The 21147-nt window shown below is 38.7% G+C and overlaps 1 protein-coding gene across 3 annotated transcripts in view; it reads left to right on the plus strand.

The window, feature by feature from the left end:
• LOC125716864 (voltage-dependent R-type calcium channel subunit alpha-1E-like) overlaps positions 1 to 21147 on the plus strand; it is a 122990-nt gene that overhangs the window by 19767 nt on the left and 82076 nt on the right. For all 3 annotated transcript variants that reach the window (XM_048989662.1, XM_048989663.1, XM_048989665.1), the window contains exons 5-15: positions 6598 to 6701; positions 7208 to 7366; positions 8416 to 8606; positions 11014 to 11117; positions 11381 to 11496; positions 12411 to 12464; positions 13676 to 13756; positions 15435 to 15644; positions 15922 to 16034; positions 16477 to 16589; positions 19195 to 19326. In XM_048989662.1, coding sequence (XP_048845619.1) covers positions 6598 to 6701; positions 7208 to 7366; positions 8416 to 8606; positions 11014 to 11117; positions 11381 to 11496; positions 12411 to 12464; positions 13676 to 13756; positions 15435 to 15644; positions 15922 to 16034; positions 16477 to 16589; positions 19195 to 19326 — 1377 coding nt within the window. The remainder of the gene's footprint in view (positions 1 to 6597; positions 6702 to 7207; positions 7367 to 8415; positions 8607 to 11013; positions 11118 to 11380; positions 11497 to 12410; positions 12465 to 13675; positions 13757 to 15434; positions 15645 to 15921; positions 16035 to 16476; positions 16590 to 19194; positions 19327 to 21147) is intronic.

Here is a 21147-nt window from a genome sequence, read left to right on the forward strand (position 1 = left end):
GGGATAGTGAAGAACAAGATTTATTTGTCTCTTTTGACTCTTGCAAGAAAATAGGGCAACTGGTAGATGAGGGGGATCTTATAAATTGCAACCTAAAAAAAGAATATAGTTTTCCCCTCAGCCATGTTCACTAAGCTGATTCTAACTGAAGCACCATCTTTAAAAATAAATGGAGGAAGAGCAGTCTTATTAATTCACCCTGATCTCCCATTAGGGAGCTCTACAGCCAGGCACTGTAGGCTGCCCCTCCCCCCTACAACCCCATCCCATCTCCATCCATGTCTACTCTACTATCAAAAAAGTAATTCATTTTCTTTATAAATTCTTTTTTTTTTTTTTAAGAATGAAGCTTTAGTCTTTGTATGTATTCTCATCAGTGTATCTTTCAGCAGCTATTATTATTTTACTCTGAGGAATACATGTGGTTTTAGCACCAGCACTCAACTACTACTGCAGACACTGTGCTTGTTCAGTCAATAACTGAAAAACTTTATGACAGATCTTTTTCAAACCTTGCACAGACACTGTATGCACGTGGATCTAAAACTGCTTCAATTTTGAGAAAAATCTAAATTGTAGCAGTGCTGTATAGTGATAGCAAAAAAAAAGAATTTTTGATATTTCAAGGGTTTTGATATTTGATGCTGTTAAGACAACAACTCTAATAGTTTTTGACGGATCTTTTTTAAACTTTGCAGAGGCATTTTAGGGGTGCCCAAGTGGAACTTGTTAAATCTTGAGACAGATCATTCAAAAACTGTAGCAACAGACAGGATGAAAGCATATGAAATATTACCTTGTGAATGTTGATTTTTGGTCGCTAGCCTCCCTGTTCAGCAAATTTTATCCATAGCACTTTTGTAGCTGGTCAATGAAATGTATGATGGGAAACTTAGCAAAATTTATTGTGGGAATTTTTCATTATATCGCTGTTTTTTTCTTTTGGAGAGGAGGGGAGAGTGTGTAAGGTAGGGAAATTTATTATGGGGGAACTTAATTATTTTATTTATCTCTAGTCCACTGCAATCCATTCATCATTAGTGAAAGTAAGAACAGACACAGATCTGGTGAACCTAATTGCATTAAGATAAACCTCAGTGCCCTAAATGGCTACCTTGCATTTGAACCCCAAGCTTTGGTCTCAGTTATGTATATAGTATGTATGTGTGCGTGTTTGTGTGTGTGTGGGCATGTATATATTAAATTGTGGTAACATTTTGTTTAAAAAAAACATGACCTTTTGTTAAAAAAAAACATGATACGTGACCTTTTGGGGACAATTTTTTTGTCTCCAAAAGTGAAAAAAATCAATTTTTAAAGAATTGGTGGGCGCAATCAAAAAACTAAAATAGCCAAAGCCTTGTATTTTGTTTTGTTACTTATGGTTAAGCATAGGGCTGTGTAGGGGATACACATAAGGTTGTCATTGTTGGGATTAGGATTTTAACCATATAAAGGAATTTACGGTCCCCACAACGATATGAGTACAGGTATCTGTGTGAGTGTCTGTGTTTGTATGTGCGCATGTGTGTATGTCTGAAAAGGACAGCAATTAACCACATTTAACCATTCAATACATAAATTAAGCCATCAGACAAAATAAAGTCACTTGTTCGCCAGTATTCTTTGCTGATTTGTGGGCAAGGAATTGGTATAGCCTACTCTCAGTTAAAGAACCAAGGGATAAAAATTATTTGATTTGTAAATATGGTTTTTGTTGATTGTAGCCAATCTCACGTATATAAGAACGTACAGTTTTTGCTTTGTTTTTTTTTTGCACCCCTCTTGAAGTCGTGTAGCATAACTTTAAAATAAGGTGGGACATGTACATTGTGTTATCACTATTGAAAAATAAAATCAATAATTGAAATAATTGAATCAATATGAGACATAATTTGTCTCGTATTTTCTGACTGCCTGATTGTGAGCTCAATTTAGTGTTTAGTGGGTATGTTAAAATAAATCATGTTTTACTATAGCATCAACAGTGCTCCTGTTGCTTAACAAATGGAGCATTGTGCTAACAATGCAGAGCTTGTGGGTTCAAATTCTAGGGAGCAGACTAATAAATTTTAGCCCTTCCCTCTCCTATATGCCTTTTTGGATAAAGGTGTCAGTTAGATGTACATGAATATAACATGCACATGAGGTTTCTTTATGTCATGGATAATGTTGATCATAATACAAAAAGGCGTTATTCTACAAATTTTCTTAATCAACTGACATAAGCTGTGTGATTAATTGCATATTCAATCATGTTATAATTTGTTGAAAATACATTGTGATTATGTTCACCTACAGGAAAAAAAAATATTTCTGGTCAGATGCATTAATACATTATGGAACAAATAAGGCAGCAGCGTGATATAATTAAAAAGCCCTTTAGCCTGTGCCCAATATTTGAAAATAGTACAAGTTATTGGACCTTCCCCAAATAAAACACTAAACAACTTGCCCACACATGGTGTAGTTTAAATCCTAACAGTCACAAGAAACATTACATCAGAAATGCTACATACATATAATCTGAGAGAGAATCTAGCAGGGAATTATATTTTGAATATAAGTATGATACAAATGACGTAAGAAGTAAGGGGGCGTGTGCTGATTACAGTGTGTTGCCACACCCACCACATGACAAACCACCTCAGGGACGAGAACCTGAGTGCAGCCATACAGTGGCTGATACCTCAGCACTGAGTTTTTTCCGGTGGCGGGAGTGCCAATCCTGCCACCAGCCCCCAAAGTTCCCTGTAAGTTGGAGGACCTTCTTATAGGGCACAATATAAAAGCATGGAAGAAAATATACAGTAGGAGTCCAATATACTTCACAAAGGTAGGGGTTAATGATGGATTGAGGTTAGTCTGGGGGACAGATGTTTAGGTGTTCTAGGATTTATTATTGTCCCATTATTGATTTCTGAGTTTACCTAAACAATTGCTTACACTATACAAAATCATAATGTGAATTGCATAACTAAGTGAATTTTTTGAACCACTTTCCAAAGGTACACTAAGCGCTGTGTCATCGGTTGGCATGTAATGTGCGGCTGATGAAGTAAACATGGATTATCACGATTACTCAGTGAAGTATATCAGCTTCAGGGCAGGAATAAGCTCAGAAAATAAATCAGCCTGAATCTATTTCCCCTTCTCAGAGGACTTCTTTGTATAACCAGACATATGTCACATAAAAGCCAGCAGTTATTTCTTTTCATTAGCTATATGCCGTGGGTTTGAGATGCTGTGTGTGGCACCACTGTACAGTTAACAAGCTGCGAGCCTCACCACTGCCACATATTTAGTGTATCCTGATAGGAGAATGTCTATAGGTTCTCCATATGGGTACTTTCCGCAGTTACACTGAGGATTCATATACGCAGGGGGTGGCATGGTGCCTTACGGGGGGTTAATGCCATCCCATACCTCTGGCACTGAGGTTTCATTGCTGGTACTCACATAGTCACACACAGTGGACAGATCAGACAACTGACTGCCTGTTTTTCGACAATGAGAGAGACAAGGAGTTCTGGTGAAGCTTCCAAACATATGGGGAGAACATGCAAACACCCTCACCCCACACACACATGCACAGCGGGGGTGGGAGTCAAATCAGCAGCCCTGGAAATGTAACTGAGCCACTGTGCTGCTTCGTCTTCTCCCATAACCACTTAACTAGTACAGGGCTGACATTTTGCATAGTTTCTACATTTTCTTATTCCACAGGCTTTGAATTTAATGTATTACATTTGTATTAAATCTGTTACTGTAAAGTTTATAACTGCTTCATTGAATAATTATTTATCAGTTCACCTTGGTCAGTTACTGCAGCATGTAATGTCGTGCATTTTCTGACCCTTTCAGAAATCCTTCAGAAAGCTTGATAAAATCCTGACAGTATATTTTTTTTTTGAAAAATACAACTTATGATTCCCACAGCTCATGTGGATGGTGGATATGGGTTTGCGCCCATAGGTGCTTAACTCATGCTAACCCTTGCCTGCACCGTATCTTTGTCTTCAGTTACCCATATACTAGTGTTTACACCAACAAATCATCAGTCACAATGTACATTAGTTTGAAACATTTCTTTTAATATGAATCAATTTTCATGGGTGGTGCCTACATTTCTGACTTTCATACAGTGTAAGATACATGAGAAAGTCCAATCAACAGTATCATAGATTTTCCCTTCAATGGAAAAACATCAGTGTGGAGTTCAGCCCCCACTTCCTCCCTCGTTCACCTGTCAGTGACCTGCTGCTCTGTAGGCTTTGTCTAGCAATGCAACATACTTGGTTGAATGTCGCATTCACTGGACTAAAGCTGCAGTACTACAAATTCCAAAGATCCAGTAGACGTTGCTAAAGAGAGGAAGAAGACCAGGAGATATAATCATGTACAAGTTCCCACTGAATGGAAAACATCGTTTTGACCAGTGAGTCTCTGGGGATACCTTAAAGGAGCGAATGCTAATTGGAGGATTGAGGATGAATCCCAAGTATAATGTAATGCGCTTGTGCAATAATCTCCAAAATAAAAAAGATAAAAAGGGATAAATTGCCATTGTCAGTGCTACATATCAGCTATAAGTAAGCTCTTTCTCCATGCCAATGGAATATCCAGCTAAATTAACCAATGAACCCAATCCACAAATTTCCTGTAAAGGAAAAGAATAAGGATCACGTAACCTCACTAGGATTAGAGAGACTGGGGCCAGTGCCCTGGAGCCAGACACAGGGTGGGGGGAGCTTGCAGGCAAGTGCCCAGCCGGCCAAAGCTCAAAGTTACATGGGTCTGCCCTCCTGCCCGGCAGTCAAAGGCATGGGCCTTCTTGGACATGGAATTTTACTTCTTTGTTGGCAAAGGATCCTGGTGTGGGAGGTAGAGAGATACTGACTAGATATAGTTGGGCTCACCTCAATGAACAGCTCAGGCTCTGAAAGGAAACTTCTGGTGAGGGACTGGATGCTATTCCACTCTAGGGCTGCCCTGAGAGGCACCATGCAAGTAAGCGGCCAGTGAATATGAGGGTTGCCTCCCTTCAGCTTTGAGTCAGGGGACAGGCTCTGACTGTTTTCTGTGCTTATTCACTGAACACCAGTTCAGAGTATCTGGGCTTCTTTGAAACCTTGGATGGAGTGTTGGAATGCGACCCCTCTGGGGACTACATTGTGGGGGAATTCATAAAGATTATAAGGATAATGACAGTGAAACCTGAAGGGAAGAAATTGCCTGTTTGATCAGAACCTGAAAGATGCTCTGTTATTGGACTTTGGTGCTAACCACAGTTTGTCCCTAACAAACACCATGTTTGAGCATATAGGGTGTTTCCCTAGGCTGCAGCTCAATGATTGATTTTGTAATCATATCAGATTGGTGACCATATGTCTTGGACACTTCCGTGAAGAGAGGCACTGAGCTGTCATGTGATCACCACCTGGAAAATGCTGGAAAGAGCTGGACCACTCAAACATACAATGAGGGTGTACTGGAAGCATTTGGCAGAGACGATCCAGGAGATCTTCAGCTTATACCTTCGGCAGAACTTCTCTTGCATCCTGATGAGCCTGAAAGGGCCATGTTCTATGTCTGCATTGCTGAGGCGGTTGTGCGGAGCTGTGGCCGTAAAGTTGTTGGTGTCTCTCACTGCGGCAACTTCTGATCCTGGTTGTGGACACCAGCATTAAAGGTTGCAATCAGGCTGAAGAAAGAGACCTTACAAGCTTGGTTAGCTTGTGGGACTCTTGAAGCAACTGGTAAGCTATGCAGAATGTGGCTTTGGCAGTTGCAGAAGCAAAAACTTGGATATGGGTGTTTGGTGAGGCCATAGAAAATGACTTTCGGTCAGCCTCAAAAAGATTTTGACAACCCATCAGGTGACTCAGGCTTTATCTATACTGTTTACATTAGGAATGGAGAGCTGTCTGCCATTGAAATGGCAAACTAGGGTGGTGGTTCCAGTCTTTAAGAAAGTGGACCGGAGGGTTTGTTCCAACTTCAAGGGGATCACACTCCTCATCCTCCCTGGGAAGATCTATGCCAGGATATTAGAGGGGAGGGTCCATCCATTTGTTAACCCTTGGATCCAGAAGGTGTAATGAAGTTTCCATCCTGGTCAAGGAACACTGGACCAGCTCTTTGTGAGGGCCTCACAAGGACACTGGAGAGCTCATAGGAGTTTGCCCAACCAATCTACATACAACCATGTCCCTCAGGAGGTCCTGTAGAGGTGCTATGGGAGTATGGGTTTTGTTGTTATGGGCCATTAGGTCTTGGAGCAGACCCAGGACATGTTGGAGAGATTGTATCTCTTGGCTGCGCTGAGAACGCCTTGGAATCCCCCTAGCTGGAGGTGGTGGCTTGGGAGAGGGAGGTCTGGGCATCCCTGCTTAGACTGCTGTCACCAGTAGTTGAATAATTGATGGAAGATGGATGTATGGATGGATGGATGAAATAACCAATGAATTACATTTTGCACAGACAGACAGCTTTTTGTACGTCTGATTCATCTTCTACACATGTAACAAATATTCAGATCAGTGTGTTTTTCTTTGCAGAGGCTGGAAAGTCTGATTATATTGTGTGTGGTTTCAGGATTTTGGCTACTGCAGGGGCACATATGAACATCCCCGTGGACCTGCGGACCCTCAGGGCGGTACGAGTCCTCAGGCCCCTCAAACTTGTTTCTGGGATCCCTAGTGAGTGCTTCAGTATACATATGAGCCAGTGATCCAGAAACTCAAAAATATCCCCATTTACTTACCTGTGAAGTCCTGCCATTGCTCTTTTCTCTTTTCATAAACTGATTTCTCTGGAATTCTAGATTTAGTTGCATACATGACACATTTGTCTAAAGTGGCACGATAAATACCTTTATAGAGTTTAATATAACTAGACCCACTATACTACTACTAAGAATTTTTAAATAACTAAGTATGCCAAACATGGAAAAACCTCTTCATCTAGTATTTGGCAAACACAAGATAAGGTAAATGCATACTGTTATCCTCCACAGTAGTCAGAAATGTATGAGTTCACTATTTGATTAACTATCTTACAGGTTTAGGTCTTGTTTGCATTATGAATGATATTAAAATTGTTACTGAAAATGTTCCCAGGGAGGATCATTCTTGGAGAGCCATGCAGCCCCAGTATTTAGGACAGCAGCCAAGTTACGAGTGAATTTGTGTTTGTTTGTTGTAAGGCTTGCAGATAGTCCTGAAGTCTATAATCAAGGCCATGGTGCCACTGCTGCAGATCGGCCTCCTGCTCTTCTTTGCCATCCTCATGTTTGCGATCATTGGCCTGGAGTTCTATAGCGGGAAGCTGCATCACACCTGCATTCCCTCACAAAACATTCTGGGTAAGATTCTCTGTTACCTGGTAAAATGCATTCTGGGTATTCACAAGCCATATGCTCCTGTTTCTGACTAAAACTCATGGATTTCAGTATTTACGATATAAAAGATGTGAAAACTTATTAGATGAAAAATTGTGTATTGTGTCTGAAAAATTGGGTATGAATAGCTTGCCCATCTTTTTATGTGTATTTTATGTTTTCTTAATTTAATTAATAAGTTAAAGTTGAAAATGTGACGTAAATGCACTTTATTATTGATTCTGTTCTGTTCCATTCAATGATGGTTAGTATTAAATCGTTCTACATTAGTTCCTTCATTGACTGTATCACTTGGAATGATTGAGCAGTGACTCAATTAATAATATTAATTATTTAGTTTGTTAGTGGGGCAGTGTGGTAGTGCAGTGGTTAGTGCTGCTGCCTCTCTCCTCTGGCACTCGCATTCCACTCTCTGTCCTGGCTCTGTATGTTTGCATGTTCTCCCCATGTTGTTGTGGGGTTTCCTTCGAGTACTTCAGTTTCCCCCCATAGTGCAAAAACATCCTGAGGTTAATTGGGTTACCAAATTGCAAATGGTATGTGTGCCCTGCAATGGACTGGCGCCCCATCCTGGGTTGTTCCCTGCCTTGCGCCCATAGCTTCTGGGATAGGCTCCGGACACCGACGACCCTGCATAGGATAAGTGGGTACAGAAAATACATGGATGTATATATAATATGTCTGATGCATATGGTACTATAAGTCAATTTTTGCAGTAAGAGAGTCCTGTCAGAGGTAATAAAAAAGCTACTGGTTCACAATTCATTCTGTACTTTATACTTAGAAACTTTATTACCAAATGGATGTGTTTTATATGACTATTTTTTAAATCTATGGGGCTTTTTTTATATTGGGCTCTCTAGGGTTTGTGTTTTAAATATATTATTGCTTAGGGACAGATAAATATACTTATTGGGGAAAACTCAGGATATTTAGGTTATGTTTCAATGCTAGATAATTTCACTGCAGATGTCTTTATTCTTATCTGTTTTAATTTTTCATTCTCATTACAGAGAATGAGACAGTGGATTCCTCAGAGGTAGAATTTGCCTGTGGAGTGAGGAAGTGTCCAGACAAGTATGACTGTATCGGCACCTGGATTGGACCGAATGATGGCATCACCCAGTTTGACAACATCTTGTTCGCTGTGCTGACTGTTTTTCAGTGCATCACAATGGAGGGTTGGACTGCAGTCCTCTACAATGTACGTTTTTTTATACTTATGATGGAATGCCTTATTATACCATGAAAAGTCTTACATGTTGACATTATTTTTAATTATATGTTTGTTCCATAATGTTTAATCCAGCAGAGAATAATGGTAAGTCTATGCTAGGAAGCAAAGGGACTAAGCAGGGAATATCTTGAATGGAATGCAAGTCCATCAGGGGGTGTTTAGTCACATGATATATTCTACTTAGAAATGCCACTTGGGCTGAGCCACATACCTTTGGACTGTGGGAAGAACCTGGAATACTCAAAGGAAGTCTTAGCACAGGGAAAATAGGCAGATTGTTTTGCTTTTATTTCTTTTGTTTGACAGATAGATACAGAAATAAAAAAATTAATCGTATGCCATCTCAGATAAGATCTAGGACAGCATCTCGTTCATTTATCACAATTGCATATCTGTGTGTGTGTATATATATTTTATATATATATATATATATATATATATATATATATATATATATATATATATAAACTAAAAATACTGTTCCACTAGAATTGTGGCTTTGTTGGCTCTTAAATCCTAAAATTGGGCTGCTAAACAATATCATGCCATTTATTGTACCGATTGTTCACTCGCCAGCCTGCTGCCATGGTAACGCCATCTGTGCCTGTTCTAAAGTATCAGTCCTAAGTCAATTAGTTGCGAACACATGCACATGTTAAAGCTACATTGATGCCAAATGAGGATTAAATGGTTTATTTGTTCAGATGACATAAGCACCATTAGCTTTTATCAATCAGAACTATAAGTGATTTATTCCAATCCAGAAACAAAGATGCTATAAATATTATATGTTGACAACCATGATAGTGTGACTGTTTGTGCTGCTACTAGCCTTGTTTTTCATGAATGGTGCTGATCTTTAACAATTGTTCTGGAACTCCTGCAGCAAACTTTAGCTATCTTTACTTTTTGTTTCTTATAACCTATTACATGGAAATTCACAATAATCAGTGACATCTTTTCTTTTAATAAATCCAATCATACAGCCACATTTTGTTGATTCAGCTGTATATAAGTCTATGCAGTGCACATCCTTTACCTTACATGTATCCTGGCAGTTACAGGTATATTTGCATTTTAGATATATTATATATTTTTTTAGCAGATACTTTTATCTAAAGCCACAGCAAGCAAGGTCAGCCTGTCCCTTAGAATAGTTGGGGTTAAGGGTCATGCTTAGGGGGGCCAGATAATCCATATCGGGGGGGGAAACACTTTGAGCTAGGACAGGATTTGTATGTTACCATTTCAATTAAAAGGTCCTGGATTTCACTTAAGCACTGAGTTCTTGCTGCGTGCTGATTGGTCAGTCTCATGTAATCATGCATGTGTCAATAATGTTAATGTAAAACAGCTGAATGAGTCTTTCAATTAAGGAAACAAACCAGTCAGAGCACAAGAAGAACTGAACTATTTAGCCAAGCACAGGAACCTTTGAATTTTAAAGCAGTTTGTAAAACATGAAGTAGCTCAAAATGTCTTCTCTGACATGGATTATCTGGACATGGATTATTCATGCACATGGACCCAACAGTGGTATCACTTTGGTGGTCATGGGATGCAAACCAGCAATCTTTCATTCACAGAAATTGAGTCATAACCCTCAAAGTCACATCACCGCCACTAGGTAGGGGTGGATGGCATGACACTGGGGAAACTTATGGACATCTTTGTTCATAAAAGTCTATGAAAATAACTAAAGGGGAAGACTTATAGACACAGTGATTGAGAAATTGTAGGTAGGGTTCATTAGTTAGCATTAGGTGTCAGGAAGTATCATATTAATGCAGGAAAACCTGTTTCATTTCATCATAGGAAATATAAAAGAAGACAGAGCTGGCAGCTTCTGATTGGTTATTCAGTTCAGACAGCCTGTATCCTTGAATGATACAGTTGGAAAGAAGAGGAACTGCAGCTGGGGAGATGCTTTTTCTGTATATTATCTGATAATTCAGTAATGAACAGCTATCAATAAACAACCGCAATAAAACGTTCCTTTTTAATTTCAATAATAGGATTTTAGAAAAAAAGTGAAAATAAAACTGAAGTAGGTGAAGGTAAATAAGTTTCTGGATTGTGTGATAATCTACCAAAACAGAGCAAAAATCACACTGTCTAGTGTTAAATTAACATTGTGTATTATTGTAAATAAATGTATTATTACCATGGTTGTATGGCTGTGACCTGCTGGTGATGCTTCAGGTTCAGCTTGATACTTACCAAGGTTTCTCAAAGGCACAGAGTAATGTTTGTGTTAATTTGACCTGAGCGTCAAGACCACTATACTTCTACAGTATAACATCTTCAGAGTATGACAGCAGCAAACTGTAATACAGTGTTTCTTTGTATTTAATGTTATTTACATTTTTCACAGACAAACGATGCCCTTGGCCCCACATGGAATTGGATTTATTTTATCCCTCTTATAATAATTGGCTCATTCTTTGTGCTGAATCTGGTTTTGGGAGTCCTGTCAGGGTGAGTAATAATTGCTGTACTAGAGCCCCTTAAACATAGACCTATTGACTCTCTGGATTTTTTTAACCCTTCAGAATGCCAAACATGTCTAAATATTCCAATTTCCAGTCCTTCTAGTTTGCTGTAACTGCTTAATCACAATAATTTGCAATGGAGGAAAAGACTTAATTATACATTTCATTTATGGGAGTATCCATCTGTCTAGCTATGTAGTGTAGTTTTCTGTGAGTCTTCTAGAAGTGAATGCAATCTTGTGTTTGCAGAGAATTTGCCAAAGAGAGGGAAAGAGTGGAGAATCGCAGGGCCTTTATGAAGCTCCGCAGACAACAGCAAGTGGAGAGGGAGCTGAATGGTTACCGTGCCTGGATCGACCGTGCAGGTGATGTACCTATTGTGTGCTGCCACCTTCGGCTCTACTGACCCCTTACTACAGCATGATAGCCACGATGAGCTGGAGTTAGCGAGTATCACCTATCATCCCCCCATCATCTTCAAGTATGGAAGAAAGCGACTATAGCAACTATCAGTTTTAGTTACATAAGATATTAATTAAAATATGAACAAGAGAAAATGGATATGCCATGCTGTAATTCCTTATTGTCTCGCTTTTCATTATTCTTTATAGAACAATAGATCTGGGACATTGCTGGAAAATTTGTCTAGGACAATAAGTATTTAATTACTTTTCAGTAAGTGTGCATTGTTCCGAGACATTGTAATCCAAAGCAAGCAGGTGAATATTTCGATAGATGAATAACTCATTTTTGTTCAAATGGCAAAGCTAAACTAACAGGCACTCCCACTCAGTAAGGGTTACAGAAAGGTGAGGCTGATTCACTAATTCAAGTGGTGAATCACCAGAATCGATAAGCTACCAGCTGAGACCACGCTTGCTGGGGTCCTACACAAATCTCACAGAGATTCTAGCTGCATTCTGATTAGTATGTACTGTACTTCAACATAGGCATGCTCTGGACTGTGAGCGCCATTCTGGGCTGAACTAAATATCTAATACATGCTGTCTAAAGAGTGAATTTTCTGTTTTTGGTACACAGCCTAATACGAGTCCTTGTATGTACATCATCAGGTTATCAGCAAAAGTTATTGTGAAATTATATGTTAACTATATGTGCAGAGGTACTGTAATGATTAGGATGAATTAATAAAATTTGCAGATAATTTTGTACGGTCTTTGTCATTCAGTAAGATTTTCAGTATGATTTTTATTTACTGTCCTTTCTCAGAATGAACAATGTAATATCGCTTTGTTTTTTTTACTCTTTATTTACACAGAAGAGGTAATGCTAGCAGAAGAAAACAAAAGTTCTGGAACTTCTGCTTTAGACGGTAAGACATTTGCTTAGATGTGAAAGGTCAAAGTGGGACTTTTGTATCAATCTTTAATTTGTCAGTTTTTTTGATTTGTGATTCATTCATGGCATCTTTCGTGATTCAGAAAATCTCTGGTTGTCCATTTCTTTTTGGACATTAGTATATGTTAGTGAATGCTTCCAATATCTGTGTGATAACTGTCTCACACAGACTAGCCAAGTATATGTGGATGATATATCCATGGCAACCATCCCCAGCATAACGCGACGATGACCTAAATGTTTGCGTGCTCAACAGATAGATTGAATTATTGTGACTAAGGTAGAACAGAACTGTGTTTAGCTCCTATCCAGTCATCTGTCACCACAGGAAATAGCCATCTGATTTTTTTTTTCGTCAATTTGCCAAAATGAGTCGTCTCTATGATCTACTGTTACCCTATGCTGAAATTAAGAAAGAAAAAGACACTGAATGTTTGCACCTCTGATATTGATTGTCTGCTTTGAAATTTGCTATGCCAGTACATCTGTGTCACCATCATAACCATGGTCAAGCCTAAACCTTGTTTTAGTTTATTAAAACATGTGTTTATTTAATAATCCAAATCAGAAACGTTTTACTTAACAAGTTCCTCCAGGACAAAGAAAGTTTTCTCACTGTTATGGTCTGCATATATGTGTCATTAATTCTGTTCAGTTAGCCACCAAAATGTCTGTTCAGTTTTTGTTCAGAAAATACATCTATAGATGCAGCCAGTATAGTATACACACATTACCTTGCCTTTCTGAACATTACAGTCTGGTACATTTTAGTTTATCCGTATTAAAACAGATTATGAGTCCTGACGTAAACTTCCAGTAACTACATGCTCAGATGGTTTGTTGTTAAGAAAATTTATTATAAGTTAATTATTTAGTTAGTTACACTGTAAGGTGTCAAGAAGCCTGATGCAGACACTACTGCTGTACCTAGGAGAAATGCTGTGCAAGCTAAATTTTATTTTTCTCTATTTCTGATTTCATTGTGCAAGAACAAAAAGAAATAAAAAACAGGATTAAAATTTTAATTAATCAATACATAATGAATGTAATAAATCTTATGTTTAAAGCAGCGTGAGCATAGTCAGGACTTACGTCATTGAATAGCTGTATTGGGTCATGGTCCTCGCTTTCCCATCTGTTTATATGGGATTTTGGTTTTTAAATGTCACTCTGATGCACCTCCAGTGTTGAAGAGAGCCACCAGCAAGAAGAGTCGCATGGAAGCAGGCCGGCGTGGCCCGGGGGAGGGCAAGTATGCCGACATGGGTGAGTGCAAGAGTTCACGGCCACCAATTCGCCATCTCTTTTCAGAATTATTTTACTAGTAGAAATATTAGCCTTGGCGCCATTAGAAAACTATAAGAATGACTTGATCCAACAACCAATTTTTTTTTTCTTTAAAAAAAACATCTTTTCTTTGTGAGCATGCCTTCATTTTTTTGGGTTGCAAAACATAACAAAAAAGCTTTGTCTGTGGCAGCTAACAGGAGCATATAAGGCAGGAATAGAAGGGTGGCCTGTAAAATTGAAGACTTTTAGTCTGAAGTATTATGACAGGTTTAACAGGAAGGTGCAGAGGAATAAAAAGAATCAGACAGAAGTGAAAAAAAAATGTAAAAAAACAAAACAGATGTTGGCTCTTGGGATTAACTACAACAGCGTCTGAAATCAGGCTTTGGGGTTTGGTTGGGTGTCCTGATAGAAGAAAAAATAGAAGCCAATTTCATCTGTAAACTGTTAATGAAATAATGGACATATCACGTGGATTTGATCCATGCTGTGCTACCCATGGCTGCTTCCCCCATCTTACACATGCATAGGCAGACTGGAATTTGAGTGCTGCTAAGTATATGATAACTAAAATTATTCTATGGATATGCTGTAAAGTTATGTACTGAAGGTAGGTATCAATAAATGTAATATCTTATTTTATACTACGGGACCGTTGAATGCTTGAATCTGATTGGCTGACGAATGTTCTGAGGTGTGCAATTATTTTCAGGGAAACGCACGGCGAACGTAGTTCCAGGCAGCTCTCTTGACCGCATTACAGTTCCATATCACTTCGCATAGTTAACTGTAATAACGGAAATTAGCATACAGTACCTATACAGCACACAGGACTAACAAAAACAACAACATGACAGACGATTTTCCGAAAGTAAATTTTAATATTTACGGTGAATATGAAACTTTCAACAACTGGGCTGCTACACAAGACATTTCTCACTAGCGAGGTAAGAACAGCGCTGCATCTTAAAGCAGACTTACAGTTTAGAGACGGTGCTTCAGAACACTGTTGAAGGACATACAGAGGTAGCCTAATTCATACAAGCTCTCTCTCTCTCTGTTTTTCTTTCTCTGTGTCTCTGTCTCTCTTGCTCTCTTTCTAATAACTTCATTATTAACTGCATTAGTCTGATATCAACGGCTCAATCCTCCATTGCCAGCTTTAAAATGACATTTTGGAACTAGCAAAAGAGTCGTTGGATGAGATGCGGAAGAAATAATCCTACTCACAATAGCGATTTAAGTAGAAAAACCGGACGAATCCCTTGAAATATATCATCTGATCGATGTCTTGAGGTGTGGCAACCGTAGTATAAGCGGAATAATTGACTCCGGACCGTTGAATTATTAGAAAAATAATGCACACCCGAGGTGTAACGGCCACTCCGCTTCGCGTCATGGCCGCATCACCACCTTGGGTGTGCATTATTTTCTAATAATTCAACGGCCCGTCGTCAATTATTCCTTACTTATTCACTAGCTATCTGAACTGGGTGGTCCAAATGCTAATTATCCGATACCTGACCATGCTAAGATTATTTTAGGCTTAATTATTGTTGTGGGTTTTTTCTGCTACACAGATACACTGTAATACTGATTAGGAGTTGGAGTAAAGGTTTCTCTCTCTGAGCCTGAATATCCCCTTTTCCACAAGCTGGTTCCAGAGCACGGGTTAACATCAGGAGCGCCAGGAGGGGCCCCGCAGCCTACTTCCGTCGCAAGGAGCGCATGCTGCGCATCTCGATTCGCCGCATGGTGAAGACACACACTTTTTATTGGACTGTGCTCAGCCTGGTGGCCCTCAACACACTCTGCGTTGCCATCGTGCACCATAATCAGCCAGAGTGGCTGTCCATCTTCCTGTGTATGTCACACCTAATTTCTTCCTGCCAAATAATCCTCGTACTAGCTTCCTTTGCTCAAAACATGCGGTATTTAACTTATATTTATTTACCATCATTGAAAGAAACTTTCAAAAGATCTTTCAACAATATGAAATGAGTACTTCTATTGGAATGATGCAGATCATGAGTAATTACTAGAGTACAGGAGTAGGCTCTGTACCTGGAACCATGAGTAACACATACTGCATCATGTCCATATATGCTTTCAACTAACTTTTATTTTTTGTTTCCTTACAGACTATGCAGAATTTGTCTTTCTGGGTCTGTTTCTCATGGAGATGTTCTTAAAGATGTATGGTCTGGGACCCAGGCTTTACTTCCACTCATCTTTTAACTGCTTTGACTGTGGAGTGAGTTCATTCGCTTTGCTTTTTTTTGAGGCTGGACACATTGAAAAATTTACAAGGATAATGAGAAGTACAAAATAATGATTGCAAAAAGCTATGACTAACTCAGCAATAAAATGATACAGAAATAATATTATATCCTTGAAAGGTTTTTGAAATTAGCAAAAGGCAGGCGGTTATAGTCCTATTTGAGCTATTAGTTAAGTTCTCCCCAAACGAGCTTTATGGACCGAATGGCCTCCTCTCGTTTGTAAATTTCTTATGTTCTTATTTAATTCATTTTCATCACTATTTGTCAATAGTAATTATACTGTCTGTTAAGCTATCTCTGCTCACTCTATGATCACTGTATATGATATGGTCGCTGTGCTCTATATGATAACTTAGAGGCTTAAGGCTGTCCTTAAGAATGTTTAACAGATTTGTAATATCTGCACCCGCACAGGTGATTGTGGGGAGCATATTCGAGGTGGTGTGGGGCTTCTTCCGACCTGGCATGTCCTTTGGAATCAGTGTCCTGCGAGCTCTGCGCCTGCTCAGAATCTTCAAGATCACTAAGTGAGCACTTCATCAGGACCCCACCCCCACCATCCCACTCCAGGATTGGTTTTTTACTTGCTATTATACATAATGCATTATTCTATTCCCCAGACAGATTGCCCCAAAACTGAAGCAGCGCCGCATAGTGTTAGCAAAAAAGTGGGCCGTTTTGACCGTCATAACAATAGCTCAAAAACTATTTGATGGATCTTTTTCAAACTTTGCAGAGGCACTTTATAGGCGCTAATATAAAACTGAATTAATTCTGAGACAGATTTCTCCAAGCAGCTTGTCATAGTGGCAGGAAAGGGAAGGGTTAGAAGGGAAGCAGAGAAACACATGACCTTGTGAGTGTGATAAGTCAAAAAGTATTTGATGGATGTTATTACTGCTGCATAAATTATTATAATCTATAGCTGGTTTCATTTTCAGACAAACTCTGTAGGCACATTTAGGAGTGACAAACTGTAAATGATCAAATTTTGAGACAGATTGCCCAAAAACTGAAGCAGTGCCACATAGAGATAGTTTCAGACATTTGATCCTGGTAGCATAACTCAAAAATAATATGACAAATCTTTTTCAACCTTTGCAGACATGTAAAAAGGTAAAGATATGGACCTGATCAACTTTTGAGACAAAACGGTGAAAACTCTATTAGCAAAGGGAAAAAATGCGCTACAATGTTTTGGCTTTTGTTGTATGTTTATGTTGAAATATAATATACAGCAAACCAGAAATATAAAGCTGTGTAACACTGAAGTAAAGGACAAATTCATACAAATGTTCCGATATATAACTATGTAAATTGTCACTAAAAGACCACAAAGTATAGTTTTTATCCATTAAAAAAGTACAGGAGAATAAATTTGGAATGGGAGACATATTATGAATTATTATAAAGAACTAGGCTCAGAAAAGTATGCATACTGTATATTGGTTTTACCATGCAGAGTATTAAGAATTAGATCACCAGTTAGATAACACCTAATATCTGCCATAGAATTAGTTGAAGCTTTGCATGGACAAGTGCCAGGTATAGCAGTATAAAACCAAGTTCGTCCGGGAAACATGAATTATTACAAAGGTTTGAGCAAATAAATTTTCCACCAAAGGTAGTATTTGTGTACTTCACTCCAACTTCTAGCTTGATGGTCATGTTTTCTTTATACAAGAACACAAATAACCCGAATGTTATATGTAACTAAATTTAAAATTAATTTGATTGTTCATCTATCAAATAGAGAGCACCAAAAAAGAAAATCCTGTGTCTGTGTATATTTTAGACATTTTAAATTGTGCTTTCACATTTCCAAATGATACATCCAGTACTTCTAGAAATTCGACAGCTTGGTGAGTTTGTGATAAGTATGGATTAGATGGGCAGAGCAGTTAATGGGACTGTGTGGAGAATACAATACTGCTGTTCTGCCAGCCCTCTTTTCTAGTTATCAGTGCTTCTCGCCAACATCATACTCTGAAGAGATACTCTGTATCTCTACAATATTCTGTTATATACTTTGTACTTTGTAAATTTGTCTGCACTGTCTGTCTTGTTTGTACTATGTGTTGGGGCAAATGATGTACATGGTCAGTTGTTCGAAGGGATACAGTAATCTTAACTAATAACTAGTTCAACTTTACTTTGAATGTAGTTTTTTTTTTTTATTATTCTTTTTTGTGTCTGGTCTCCCCTACTGTCTTTGCACTTTGTCTTTGTTTTGCACTGTGTTTGCATCTGTGTATGTACAGTAACTCACTGCTGTTTGCAAAAGAATTTTTCCCTTTGGATCAATAAAGTATATCATCATTTTTGGGATGACAGTGATAGCAGCTGAAACTAAACTAATTTGTTTTATGAAATGATCCTTCATTCGCAATTTTCACAAGTACATTAGAATGCTTATTTTTGTCACCATCTTGCTCTCCTTTGAGACATAAACACACAAATATATATTCAGTTATATATTCAGGGATACAGGCGCAGTGTCTGGCCATTTATAAAGTGCCCCTGGAGCATTTTCGGGTGTTAAGTGGCCAGTGGCGATGTCACTATTCTGACAAGGCTGGAGATTGAGCTGGCAGCCTTTCGATTACAGGCTGATTGTAGACTAATATTTCAGGCAAAACATTTATACTGCTCTTTTACCTGAGTAATAGAGAATGCTATTTTTATCTTTTTTGATAACCTTAGTTAATTATTTAATTCTCTAAGCAGAGCATGAAGTTTATGTGTGTGTGTGCGTGGGGGGAGGGGGGGCATAGATATATAATTACACACACATTACATATAGTGATAGAAACCTGCAATGTGATAGAAACCTATTATTTTTTTACATCGTGGGGACCATTACTTCAGTCCCCACAAAGCTAAACTCAATTTTATAAAAATCTGTAACTACATTCAAACAACTACAAATGCCAAAAGTCTTAAATATATTTGGTTACTTATGGTTAAGGTTGTTGTTGAGATTAGGGTTTTTCCCTATAGAAAGCAATGGAGAGTCCCCACGAAGAAAAGAATGCAAACGTTTGTGTGTGTATTTTGCAGTTGTTTTTCCAGTGTTTTTGTTCGATATATAGAACATTTAACTTATCATTTTGAACATTTGTCATGTTCTAGATATTGGGCGTCTCTGAGGAACCTGGTTGTATCCCTGATGAGTTCCATGAAGTCCATTATCAGCCTTTTGTTCCTGCTCTTTCTCTTCATAGTGGTCTTTGCACTGCTGGGTATGCAGCTGTTTGGTGGAAGGTACAGTTCAGTGAAATTTTGATTTGTCACCGCACATTACTACTGACACTCTTTAAATAATAGTTTCTTAATAATAAATAGAATACTTTTCAGGATACTTTTGGGTGTGAATTTTTGGGCGGTTAAAATAACCTTAAAATTTCCTACAATATAATGTATTTTTGTGATTTCCTGTCATATTTTAAGTATACCAGTACATTGTACACAAAGCAAGCTGTTTTGGTCAGCCTAAGCATACCTGGACATGCACTCAGTGCAGGTGCTATGCAAATGTTGTCTTACACATGCCTGGGCTAAATCAGGGTATCTGGCAGACAGGCTATAAATTAAAGTCATATAATGTATATAGATGTTGTGTATTACATTGATAGAGTTTGACCGCATGTTGATGCACATAGGACAATAGCATAGGGAGTGTACAACAAATAGCATTTATTGCCTTTAGGAACATTCAGCACAGCAGAAATATCTCATCAATATCACAAAAGCTGCATTTGTAGAGAACATATACAGAAGGCTTAAAGAACACAGTATGACTGCACATTTTAAGGTAGCTTTTGAGCTCAATATTGGTTGTAAAATTGGTGACCAGACAAACTCTGGGCTCCTCACATTTGTTGAGAATCATGTGCAGTCAACCTGAGAGCTTGGCTCAGAGGTACTTGGAAGTCAGTGCCATTTGCCGCTCCAGAGATATGCTGAAAACAGAAGGATCATGTGATGGACTGTTACTACTGCCAGAGAAATGTATCTGGCTTCTGTGCAAAAAATAAGAAGCCTACTGAAGACCAATGCCACATGATGACATTTTCACATATTTAAGGCATAAACAGAGACCAGAGACATGGAGCTTAAATGTGCCACAATGCACAAACCAGATATGGGAGACAACACTGATCCAGATGTCTAATCCTTTATGCCTGGCTCCCTTCATCTGATAACACAGGCAGAATTAAATAAGCTGCTCGGGGACTTCAAAAGTTTTTTTTTTTTTAATTAAGATCTGTAACAACAATCAAAAAACTAAAAATGCCAAAAGCAAAATTACTTGATTCAAGACAGCAAGGATGGGCTTTGCTATCATCAGGTACAAACTCTGTCTGTCTGAACCACCAAGAACATTTGAGCAGCTTCTTTACACAAGTCGACAGTCTCTGTTTCTGCCCAGACATTCATAGGTTGTTCAGGGCTTTGGGTTGTGTTCCTGACCCACAACAATGGCTCATGGAGGGTGAAACGTTTCACCGGGGCATTGAGACCATGGAAAAGTGGCATCAGGGCCACTAGAATTCTTCAATGCTGACCAACTCAGATGCTGATTATAAATAAAAATCAGCAGCAAAATGATTTTAGCTCAGTTGAATTAACACAATATGCATCATTATGCAATTAAACTTGCTAAATTCATCCATCCATCCATTGTTCAACCTACTTATCTTATTGGGTCACAGGGGGTCTGGAGCCTATCCCAGAAGCAATGGGCACGAGTCAGGGAACAACCCAGGATTGGGGGGGCAGCCTGTCGTCACTCACACATGCAGACCTATGGGGAATTTAGTAACTCCAGTTAGCCTCAGCATGTCTTTGGACTGTGGGGGGAAACCAGAGTACCCGGAGGAAACCCCAGAACGACAAGGGGAGAACATGCAAACTCCACACACATGTAACCCAGGCAGAGACTCGAACCCGGGTCCCAGAGGTGTGAGACAACAGTGCCTTCCTACGTGACACAGAAAATTTTTTATCATTTTTGGGTACAACTTGTAGTTCTACCCATTTAGTCTATCATAATTTCTAATTTTGTTTTTGGAAGAAAACATT

This window comes from Brienomyrus brachyistius, chromosome 21, assembly GCF_023856365.1.
Source record: "Brienomyrus brachyistius isolate T26 chromosome 21, BBRACH_0.4, whole genome shotgun sequence".
NCBI classification, from domain to species: Eukaryota; Metazoa; Chordata; class Actinopteri; order Osteoglossiformes; family Mormyridae; genus Brienomyrus; species Brienomyrus brachyistius.